At 35.7% G+C, this 12,900-nt stretch overlaps 1 protein-coding gene across 3 annotated transcripts in view; it reads left to right on the forward strand.

Moving 5' to 3' along the window:
• CSMD2 (CUB and Sushi multiple domains 2) overlaps positions 1–12,900 on the forward strand; it is a 1,639,331-nt gene that overhangs the window by 163,430 nt on the left and 1,463,001 nt on the right. For all 3 annotated transcript variants that reach the window (XM_075336114.1, XM_075336115.1, XM_075336117.1), the window contains exon 2: positions 10,985–11,201. In XM_075336114.1, the coding sequence (XP_075192229.1) occupies positions 10,985–11,201 (217 nt within the window). The remainder of the gene's footprint in view (positions 1–10,984; positions 11,202–12,900) is intronic.

Genomic DNA, 12,900 nt, shown 5'->3' on the forward strand with positions numbered 1-12,900 from the left:
TTTAACTGCTCTGGCTGAAATCTTGCGGGGAGCGTCTGTTCATGGACGGTTTATGGTGAAATAATTATCTTTCCACTTCTTGATTTTGTTCACAAAAGTGCTCATTGGAACATTCAGTAGTTTAGAAATTTCACTGTAACCAATGCCATCAGTGTGTTTAGCAGCATTAAGGTTGCTTAAGGTCTTGACAAAGCTCTCTAGTTTTACCCCTCATGAGATGTTTTTTGGTTATGAAATACCTTTTTATTGGTCATCAGTTGAACCACCTGATAATAAGGATAATGTAAGGATTGCGTTCTAATTATTGATAGATTTCAGCTGTTGTCATGACTTTCCATGGCTCTTTGCATCTCTCTTCATATGTTCTATGCTTTTTCCCTGTACCATTTCTCATTATTACACATAACTAATTATATGGACATATATGGTTTAATCTCTTTACCTGTAGGGTTTGGATGGGTTGTTGCTGACATTTGGTGAAATGTCATGTCAATAGCACCTATAGAAATGTATTTACTTAGAAAATTAGTGACATATTCAATACCTATTTCACCCACTACATATATATTTGTATTTATATTCTTTTTCTCACAGTTTTAATTACAACATAAATAGTGTGTTTATTGCTTATGTTCTTCATTAACTGTTCTTTTAATAGTGGGTTGAGGAATTTTACAATCTTACATTGACTATCTCTGTAATTATACTATAGATAATATTACATTTAACTTTAAAAACATTTTAGTGTTGTATTTTATGGTTTCATTTCCACTGATGATCAATGTTTATTTCTGTGGAGATCTTTTATTTCATTTTACATTCAATGACACATTCAGTTGTAAACAAGAAGTGATGGTGTAGCATTTTCTTTTAAGTCTTGTCTTATCTTTAGAATACTAGTATAAAAAAATGCACAAAATGCAGTATTTCTGAGCTCCCTAAAGAGTAACTGTAGTTTTAATTTTTATTTTCTAAATCAATTATACATATAAAAATAAACAACTGTTAAATACAATGAGTGAAATAAGTATTGAACATGTCACCAATTATCTTAGTAACTATATTTCTAAGGTGCTATCGATATGAATTTCTTTCAAGATGTTGGCAACAACCTATTCAATCAACACAGCATAAAAGTCAAATCATAGATGTCCATCATTTTAGTGATGTGTAATAATGAAAAATGACAGAGGGTAAAAGTATTGAACACTCTTATTGAAATGTATTTAATACTTCTTACAAATGCCTTTCTTGGTGATGATAGCATCAAGATGTCTCCTGTATGGAGAAAATAGTCACAGGCATATGATGAGCCGACTTGTTGACTCCAATATTTTGCCTGGATGTCCACCATTTGGTTTGGAATGGATGGATGGACTTTATTCTTATTCTTGCAGCTGTCATGGCACTCACATGATGCAGTTTAGAAATGTTCTTGGCTGAGAGACCGCTATCATGGAGCTGGTTGATGATGTTTCTCTTTTCTTGGGAAATCTTCTTCATGGCTGCTCCTCAATTCAAACCATTGACCGTTCACAAAGAAATCAATGAAACAAAACTTTAATCTATTAAGGAACGTGAGAACAGGTTGTAATTTGACATATACACGAAGACAAAAATGTTTCAAACACCAGCAGCAAAACAGTAACAATGCAGTGACATGACAAGAATCTGCATAACTAATCATATGCTAAAGACTTACAGCTCAAATTTATGTAGGAGATAGCCAAGATTATTGTGTATGAAATGAAGGTAGTCTCATTCTCAAAGCTATAGTGGATGGTGAGATATGGAGCCTGAAAGTCAAAAGTTCAAAACATTGTTACCATTTTGCTTGTCACATTGTATATATGCACAAGTGCTTCTCAATAAATTAGATTATCAAAAAGTTTTTTTTCTCAGTTATTCAAAACAATAAGGGAAACACATATATTATATAGAGTCATTACAAACAGAGTAATCTATTTGAAGTGTTTATTAATGTTAATGTTGATGATTATGGCTTACAGCCAATGAAAACCAAAAAGGGATTATCTCAGAAAATTTGAATATTTTACAAGACCAACTGAAAAAATATTATTTTAATCTCAGAAATGTTGGTGACTACTGAAACATCTGTACAGTAAATGCACTCAATACTTGGTCAGGGCTCCTTATGCATGAATTACTGCATCAATGCAGTGTGGCATGGAGGCAATCCACCTGTGGCACTGCTGAGGTGTTATGGAAGCCCAGGTTGCTTTGATAGCAGCCTTCAGCTCGTCTGCATTGTTGGGTCTGGTGTGTCTCATCTTCCTCTTGACAATACAACATATATTCTCTATGGGGTTTAGGTCAGGCGAGTTTGCTAGCCAATCAAGCACGGTGATACTGTGGTTATTAACCCAGGTGTTGGTACTTTTGGCAGTGTTGACAGGTGCCAAGTCCTGCTGGAAAATGAAATTTCCATTTCCAAAAAGCTTGTTGGCAGAGGGAAGCATGAAGTGCTCTAGAATCTCCTGGTAGATGGCTGTACTGACTTTGGTCTTGATAAAATACACTGGACCTACACCAGCAGATGACATAGCTCCCCAAACCATCACTGATTGTGGAAACTTCACACTAGACCTCAAGCTGCTTGGATTGTGGCTTCTCCACTCTTCCTCCAGACTCTGGGACCTTTATTTCCAAATGAAATGCAAAATTTACTTTCATTTGAAAACAACACCTTTGGCTACTGAGCAACAGTCCAGTTTTTTTTCTCCTTGGCCCAGGAAAGACACTTCTGACTTCTATTGGTCATGAGTGGCTTCACACAAGGAATGCGACAGTTGTAGCCCATGTCTTGGATATATCTGTGTGTGGTGGCTCTTGAAGCACTGAGTCCAGCAGCAGTCCACTGTTTGTGAATCTCCCCCAAATTTTTGAATGGACTTTTTTAACAATTCTATCAAAGCTGCGGTTATCACGGTTGCTTATGCACCTTTTTCTACTGCACTTTTTCCTTCCAGTCAGCTTTATATTAATATGCTTGGATTCAGCACTCTGTGAACAGTCAGCTTTTTCACAAATGACCTTTTGTGACTTACCCTCCTTGTGGAGTGTGTCAAAGACTGCTTTCTGGACATCTGTCAAGTCAGCAGTTTTCCCCATGATTGTGTAGCCTACTGAAATAGACTAAGGGATCCATTTTAAACACTTAGGAAGCCTTTGCACGTGTTTAGTGGTAATTATTCTAATTTTCTGAGATAATGACTTTTGTGTTTTTATTGGCTGTAAGCCATAATCATCACCATTAGCAGAAATAAATACTTGAAATAGATCACTCTGTTTGTAATGACTCTATATAATATATATGTTTCACTTTTTGTATTGAATAATTGAAATAAATTAACTTTATATTTTAATTTATTGAGAGCCACTTATATATTAACCACATATATTAACTATATTATATACATTTTTCTCACAGTTTGATTTACATAACATAAAATAGTATGTTTTATTGCCTATATTCTTCATTAAAGGGTTATTCCCATCTCCAAGATCTTATCCCAATATATAGTAGGTGTAATACTAATAATATTAGCAAATATCTCCACTTAGAAATGTAGTATAGTTGTCCTGACGTAGCCATGTCTCTTGCTTCATGTGTAGAGCATTTTAGCTTATGTGCGCTCATATATAGTGACTGTTAGTTTTTCATGGTGGTAACCATGGATAACTAAGCTAAAATGCCCTGTACATGAGGTAAGAGACATGGCTTTATCAGGAGAACTATTCTACAATTCGATTTTGAGGTATTTACTAATTGTATTATTATTATTATTATTATTATTATTATTATTATTATTATTAATAATAATAATAATAATAATAATAATAATAATAATAATATTAGTAGATACCTCCAAATAGGAGTGTAGCATAGGATCTTGAAGATGAGAATACCCCTTTAAATGTTCTTTTAATAGCAGACTGAGGAGCTGTGCAATCTTACAGTGACAATGTCTGTAATTATACTATAGATAATATTGAATTTAGCTTTAATATCATTTTAGATTTTGTATTTTTATGGTTTCACTTCCACTGATGATCGATGTTTATTTCTGTGGAGATTTTTTATTTCATTGTACATTCAATAAAACATTCATTTGTAAAGAAGAAGTGATGGTGTAACATTTTCTTTTAAATTTTGTCTTATCTTTAGAATAGTAGTACAATAAAATAAAAAATACACAAAATGCAATATTACTTACTGAAATGTATTTAATACTTCCTTCAAAAACCTTTGTTGGTGATGACAGCTTTAAGACGCCTCCTGTATAACTAGTTGCATGCATTGCTCTTGTGTGATTTTGGCCCGTTCTTCCAAACAAACACTCTTTAAATCCTGAAGGTTCCGTTGGCTTCTTCTATGAACTCTGAGCCTTAGTTCTTTCTATAAATTTTCTTTTGAAGTCAAGTCAGATGATTGGCTGGACGATAGTAGCAGCTTTATTTTTGTATCTCTGACACCAATTGAGAATTTAATTGGCTGTGTGTTGGAATGATTTTCTTGCTGAAATGTCCACCCATATTTCACCTCCATCATCCTGGTAGAAGGCAGCAGATTTTTATGAAGAATGTCTTGGTACATTTGTGCATTCATCCTTCCTTCAATTATATGACGTTTTCCAGTACCATATGCTGTATAACAGCCCCACACCATAATGTTCTCACCTCCAAACTTTAATGTTGGTATGGAGTTTTTGGGGTGATGTGATGTAGGGCCCTTTGGCCTCCAAACAGGGTGTGTATTATGGCATCCAAATAGTTCAATCTTTCTCTCATGTTACCAGACTATATTCTCCCAGTATTTCACAGGCTTCTCTAAATCATGTTGAGCAAATTTTAAATCCACTTGAACAAGCTTTTTGTTCAGCAATTAAATCTTATGTGGTGACAGCATACAGGCCATGGAGGTTGAGTGGATTACTTATTATAGTCTGCTGAAAAACAGCCCCACACCATGATGCTCCCACCTACAAAATTCACTTGGTATAGTGTTTTAGAGGTGATATGCATTGCTTTTTATCTTCAAACATGGTGTTTATTATGGCATTCGAAAGCTCAATTTTAGTGTCATCTGATCAGACTATATTCTCCTAGTATTTCACAGGCTGGTCTAAATATTATTGAGCAAACTTTAACTTGAACATGTTTTTTATTCAGCAATGGGGTCTTACATGGTGAGTCTGCGTAAGTCTATGGAGGTTGAGTTCATTTCTTATTGTTTTCTTTGAAACAATTGCACTTTCTGATCCCAGGTCATTCTGCAGCTCTCCAGCTCTCCACAGGTGATTCTTAGCTCTTAGACAACTCTTCTGATAATTGTTTTCAGTCTTTTCCCTGAAATATTGCAGAGAGCAGATGGTTATATCTGGTTTATGGAGATATGATGCTCTTTCCACTTCCAGATTATGGTCCCAGCAGTGCTCACTGGAACCTTCAACAGTTTAGAAATTCTTCTGTAACCGATGCTATCAGTATGTCTTGCAACAATAAGGATGCAAAGTTCTTGAATCAGCTTACTGGTTTTACCTTTCATGTGATGTTTGTTGTGTGGTACCCTAGTAGTGTGACACCTTTTTATACGCCATCGTTTGAGACAGTTGATGATTTTTTTCACTAAGTTGCAGGATTGCTTTCTAATTATTGATATATTTCAGCTGGTCTCATGACTTTCCATGGCTTTTTGTACTTCTCTTTCTTCATGTGTTTAGTACTTTTTCCCTGTATAATTTCTGATTATCACGCATAATTTATGGACATCTTTGTTTGATTTATTTGCCTATCTTAACTGGATGGGTTGTTACCGATGTCTGATGAGAAAGTCATGTCAATAGCACCTTTAGAAATATATTTTATGTGTCCAATACTTATTTAACCTGCTTTATATCTTATTAGAGAGGCTTACTGCTTTCTCCACAAGGACTAATCAGTCAGTCACAAAAATTTCTTGGACAAAAGCTGTCTTCGGTGAAGACAGATTGTTACATTACAGAAATAGGAGATGGAAGTTGGTACTGATAAGATTTTATGTACATAGCAGGAGGGAGGCGCTTTTCCATCCTCCTTCCTCCCCTCTACATTAAATCTCAACAGTTACAACTGTCATCTCCTATCTCAGTAATATAACAAACTGTCTTCACTGAATACGTATTTTACTCGTGAGTTTAGAATTTTGAACATAAATAATCAGTTCTGTTTGAGAAAGAAGTAGATTTTTCTGATAAGATATTATTACAATGTTTCATATTTTGTTGTGTAGTATTGATTTTTGAAATTAAATTGAAAACAATGGTTACTCTTTAACAATCCAGGATTTTTTCATTTTTATACTTTGGGTTTTCCTCCCCTTCTTCTAAAGGGGGCTTTACATGCAACAACATCGCTAACGAGATGTCGTTGGGGTCACGGAATTCGTGACGCACATCCGTCATCGTTAGCGACGTTGTTGCGTGTGACACGTATGAGCGACCGCTAACGATCTAAAATACTCACCATATTGTTGATTGTTGACACGTCGTCCATTTCCCAAATATCGTTCCTTGTTCTGGACGCAGGTTGTTCGTTATTCCTGAGGCAGCACACTTTGCTACGTGCGACACCCCAGGAACGACGAACAACACCGTACCTGCGTCCTCCGGCAACAAGGTGGGCGTGACTTTTCTGAGGCTGCTCTCCGCCCCTCCGCTTCAATTGGATGCCTGTCGTGTGATGTCGCTGTGACGCCGCATGAACCGCCCCCTTAGAAAAGAGGCTGTTTGCCGGCCACAGCGACGTCGCTTGGAAGGTAAGTACGTGTGACGGGTATTAGCGATATTGTGCGCCATGGGCAGCGATTTGCCCATGACGCACAAATGATGGGGGTGGGTGCGATCGGCAGCGACATCACTAGCGATGTCGCTGCGTGTAAAGTGGCCTTGAGACTTATAATTTTTTTATTTTTCTGTTGCCATACATGTATGAGGGTTTGTTTTTTGAATTAATGTCTGATTTTGAATTACACCATTCATTTTATCATATAATATACTGAAAACTAGCAAAAAAAAAAACTGCTTTGAAATTGCAAAACAATTCTCTTATTGTCTTTGAGGTTTTGTTTTTACACTCTTTATTGTGTTGTGAAAATTATTAGGTAAAATGATTCTTTACGTTAGTATGATTATGACAAAACCAAGCTTGTCTGTTTTGTTTTTGCTATTTCAGTGGTTAAAAAATATTTAGAACTTTTGTTTCTGTTACCATTTTCTGATACATTTTTTTTCCCTTAGTGGTGTTTGAGGGCTTGTTTTTGGGCCATTGAGCTTATGATTTTAGTTAAACCATTTTTGGGAAGCGTATGATGTTTTGATTGATTTTTGTTATGTTTCTTGGAAGAAGAGTGGCAGGATAAAGGGAAATCACAGTTCTACTATGGAACTCAGCTGAGCTTGGTTGGAGAACCATGATGCCCGAGATGACGGCCTTAATCAGGTCCTCCCTGCTATGGTAACCTATAAGTTCCCTATGGTTGTGTTGACCAGAGGCAATGGAAGTTGGTGACCGCACACACTGACAATGATGTTATTAGATTGTTGGCAGCATTTACATGTTTAAACTACAGCAATCGGAACGCATTTTGATCAATGTTGTTACAGGCAAATGTTATGTAACACAAGCTGCCTGGTATAAAGCAGTCTCAGCACTTGAGACTGCTAAACGCCTTCCATATCAACGTATGATGACAATGTACATCATTTGTAGTTAAGGAGTTAGGCAGTCACAATTGATGGTAATAAAGATAACCGAATCTTGTGTCACTGAACATATATGGGCTATTTGAACATCTATAATGGACAATATGGACTAAAATGTTTATGGCTGTATTAGCTTTATTATTGTTCAGCCAACATACTATAAAGTGTAACTTCACTATCAGGTAACTGTTCAGAATAAGCTGCCTTGTCTATACATGAGACGAGGAATAACCCTTTTACTAGCAATATGTGACTTGTATCCTGTATTCTGCATTTTTAGCATCTTTTCTCTGCATTCGAAGCCTCATCATTTTTCTTTGAGTGCACTGACTTTTTTCCCATTAGCTTCCTCCCCCTCCACCTTCATATGCTTATGTAGAAACTGCAGACAATATTGTTGATATATTTATGCAGTTTTTGAGAGTGCAGAAGATCAAAAAATTACAGATAAATGGAAAAAGAAGTAGACTTCTATGAGAATATATATTACAAAGTTCCTTATATTTCCCTTTAAGGAAATCATGCCTCCCATAAGTCTTTTGTAATAAGAAAAAAAATATGAGAAAAGACATATGAGACTTCATATCTCCTGGAAGTGAAGGCAATCTAGCTATAAGACTGTGATCAGACTCATCGTCTGAGTCCACATGGAGCACTACTGTAAGAGAGCCCACCTAGAAAACGTCTCCTTGATTTTACTGCAGTGGCTGTAGGCAGTAATCTGTAGTGTTGCTGGGCTGTTTTAATTGCTACATTTAATGTCTTTCCACTGGGTCTTTGCAAAGATATAGTAGACATCAAGGTTACTCAATATATAGCACCTGCAGCACTGATGTCTTAAACTAAAGCTGATCAAGAACAACATCTGCATGGCAGTTCTAGATTGTTCCTGGGTTTCAGTGGTACTCCAATTAATTTCCCCAGGTATGGCTAAATAGAGGATTAAAAGTATGAACTCCAGTGGATGGAAACTGATGAACATGGAAATTATCAGTGTACACTGGAGATCAAAATTAGAGAACAATGTATGATCACTTGCTTTTTTCAGATATAATATAATCTACATTGATTAATATTTGAAGGTTTTTTGTAATTTTGATCAATGCTTTTTTCCATTCATCTCATTTACATTTTTATTATATGCTTTACAATTAATTCAATTTATGAAATAAGCTTAAAACACTGCTAGTTTACTCATTTTAGGATATAATCACATAGGATTACACAATAACCTTAACATTTAGGAAATTATGTGTTCTCTAATTTTGATCTCCACTGTAGAACACTGAGGAACATGTTTCCTCTATTTAAGCCACAAATAAATATGGTGTTGGCGTACAGTTATATGGTGAAGGTGTATGGCTCTCCATTATATGTATGTGTCCCGCTTGAATTATAAAGTGCTATGGAATACGTTGGCGCTATATATATAAAAATTATGATTATTATTATTATTATTATTATTATTATTATTATTATTATTATTATACGCCAAAATAACAATATGTAGCATGATTTTTGTTCCCAGGGAATAAATGTAATTTCTTTATTGGTTATATCATAAAAACATGGAAAAAAATGTATTAGGCTGCAAAAACTTTGATTTTGCGGTCAGGACACTGAAAAGTTGGAATTGGAATACCGTCTTAAAGAAAATTACAAATGTTTGGGTTTAAGTTCATAATGAAAACGAAATACAATATATTTCAAATCATTACATATTTTAATCAATATGCTACAAATTGATGCAAAGGAACCTAGAAATGTTTACTTTTGTGATTGTATGTTATATCGCTTTTACGCATTAATCCCAAAATGTAGTCCCCCATCAGGTTTTCCTTGTAGTTTCCCTGGCATCCTATATTTTAAAATTTGCTCTCTTAATGAAAGCGCTCTCCTTGATCCTCGGAATCCATCTTCTGTTTGAGTCTATCAAAATGGACATCAAGGATATGGACTTTGAGACCTCCTGGAGCCCATTTTGCTTCACCAGTCTCAACCAATGCAGCACAGTTTTCAGCTTTATGATTTACAAAGAAAGCCTGTAACTACATTTAACAAAATTGATCCATGCTTCTTTGTCTTTTCTTTTGAGGAGTTTGGGACACTCTTGACACTCCATAACTTTCATTGGAGGGCCAACATAAAACACCAGCTTTAACTTTTGCTTCTGAAAGCTTTTGGAAGAGATCTTGTAGATACTTGAATGGCACTGATTCCTTGTCCAAAGCTGTGACAAATTGATTTGTGAGGCCTAGTTTAATGTGGAAAGGTGGCATTAGTACCTACCGAGGGTTTACAAGTGGCTCCCATTTAATGTTGTTGTTCCCCATGGAAACCCAATACATTCAGGCCAATATTGTCTATGGTAGCGTCCCTGCTATCCCAAAGGCAAACAAAGCATGGAAGCTTAGTATAGCCGCCTTAAAGACCCATCAAGAATGCAACCATTTTAAAATCACGAATTACTTCCCAAACATATTCCTCATATTTCATCGCATTTAACAATCTCATCACATTTTCATAGTCTTCTTTAAACTTTGCCGAATGGGCAAGGGGAAGAGAAGGATACTGGTTATTATTATGGAGTAATACTTATTTGTATCAATAGCTTTGAATGATCTAAAGTCTGGAATCCTGAAGTCCTAAACATCTTTCATACTTTGGTTACCAGAAAGGAAAAAAACAAATCTTATCAGACTAATGAAACGACTGTTATGTGTAGTTCACATGAACAATGACATTCGAATATAGTGAGTTTACTATTGCGCTACATAGGTATCCCAAAATTATTGTGGCAGCCACAAAAGTAAAGTTTCGGGGCTACATCAACTTTTTCCAAAATAAGTACTGCTCAATTAAACAGGAAATAACACTTTTAATCCAGGAACAGATTTTTGTTCTTTGTTACATAGTGTAATTATTGTAACTTGGGTTATAATGTGTCTCATTAAAGGGAATCTGTCAGCAATTTTTGCTATTTAATCTGAAAGCACTATAATATAGAGAAAGAGAACCTGATTCCAGGGATGTGTCACTTATTAGGCTGTGTGTTATAGTTTCAATGCAATCATTATTTATCTGCAGCAGAATATCACTAGAGGACTAGGTCTTACATGCTGACTAGCCCAGCTACTTTGTAAACTGAAACTTTAATTCTTTTCATTTGCATTTGGTCACTATATGACACATTAATTATTCTTTGTTTTTTCTTTCTCTAGGTCAAAATTGCAGTTTCACCTATCAAGAACCAAATGGAACCGTAGAAAGTCCAGGTTTCCCATATGGATATCCAAATTATGCTAATTGCACTTGGACTATTAGTACAGAAGCGCAAAATCGAATACAGTTGTGGTTCCATTCATTTGCCTTAGAAGAAGACTTTGATGTCCTCTCTGTATATGATGGGGAGCTATTAGTGGAAAACCTAAGGACAAGGTAAAGTACATAATAAGAATTTGTAAACTTGAAGATACTTAAATCACATCTGTACAATTTTGCTCAAAAAAGAACTACCAGAGGGGAAGCCTAGGTGACTACTGAGGGTGCAAATATAAGGGTGGACATTAGTATGGTCTTTCTTAACCAATCTACATCAACCTCCCTTCCACCAACAGCTTAAATAGTTTAAGAAGATATACAAGGATATATTTTTTCCTCAGGACGACCCGCTTAAGTCACAATGAAGATCTTTTGATATGTAAATAGAGATGAACAAACCTGAACTGTAAAGTTTAAGGTTCAAACCAAATACAGACTTTAAAAAAATTAGTGTCCGAGTTCGGAGTTTGGGTGCTGTACGTATGCTGACAGCTCAATTGAGCATTGGAATGCATGGGTAGGCTCGGTGCTCGGCCCAGTGCGAACCACTTGCAGTTTTTGTATGGCTCTCACTGGCAGAAGAACAATGTTTTCTGATGAAGTGTGTCCAAAAAAAACCTAAGAAGCCCTCCCTCCCTTAGAAATGCTCTGTTTATGGTTGGTTGCATGTGAGCAGAGAGCCAAACTGCCTAATCATTGATTTCCAATGGGGTTCAGGCTGCAGGATCAAGTTCAGGTTAAGTCTCAAACCCGCCGAACTCGATCTTCCAACAGGACCACTCATCTCTATATGTTATACCATAGACAAAGTTTAGGGGTCCATGAGACAGATCTGCATTGATTTGCTGTACTTAAAGGGCAAATCTAAAGCTGCTGCAAATTAGTGCTCCGATTTCATGGCAGTTGGCCAACAGCTACAGGTTTTTACAGTCTACTTCACATGCAAACTAAAGATTGTCATATATTATTATACTGTAGGATGGTTTGCTATTAGACCGAGAGAGCAATCCACAGGGAATTTAATTTGAACACTGCAGGTGTTTTGTGTGTTGAATTGGGTCTGTATCTGGATATTAATATACAATAATATAGAACGAATAATTTGAATATATTGAGTAATTGCAGATAATACCCTATGTGTCACTATACTAGAGTTAAACTCCAAATGTTCTCAATCCATGACTAAACACATCAGTATGTAATTATAGAATACTACATATCTGATATAACAAACTATGGATTATCCCTTTCCCAGCATTAGCATTATTCAGAATTATTTCTTGATACCAGTCATGCCTGATACAAAATTATGCTTTAATAAACAGTAGGAATGCATCAGAAATCTGCTATTCAATGAGTTGTGTTGTCTCCCCCTAAGGGTACAGATCCTATTCTCATTCATATACAGTGTAGATCAATTATCTATTGTACATCAAATGCATGAAAATTAAATGTAGAATAATCCGGTTTATCCAAAACTGTGAACAGGTGCTTTAGAAAACTTGCTGCTTAATTATGTATACATGTATGCAAATTAGTGTCTATTTATATAGGCCATGTTATGGTCTAACCTTAATATATCACACTTAAATGCTATGCCACCCAGTCCCAGTTTATCATTTTACTTGGCAATCCAAAACCCCCTGCACCTGGGCCTTCTCTCCATTTAGGAAAATGTTTATCGATAGACTCATACGTCAGACAAGTTGAGTGACAACCTCTATGAGCTACACAAAAAGGGTGCTCAAACTAATGTTACCCAAATATGATTATAGGTCTCTAGATTGAAGAAACACAAGTTAATAAAGTAAAAAAT

The sequence above is a fragment of the Anomaloglossus baeobatrachus genome, chromosome 2, assembly GCF_048569485.1.
Source record: "Anomaloglossus baeobatrachus isolate aAnoBae1 chromosome 2, aAnoBae1.hap1, whole genome shotgun sequence".
Lineage (NCBI taxonomy): Eukaryota > Metazoa > Chordata > Amphibia > Anura > Aromobatidae > Anomaloglossus > Anomaloglossus baeobatrachus.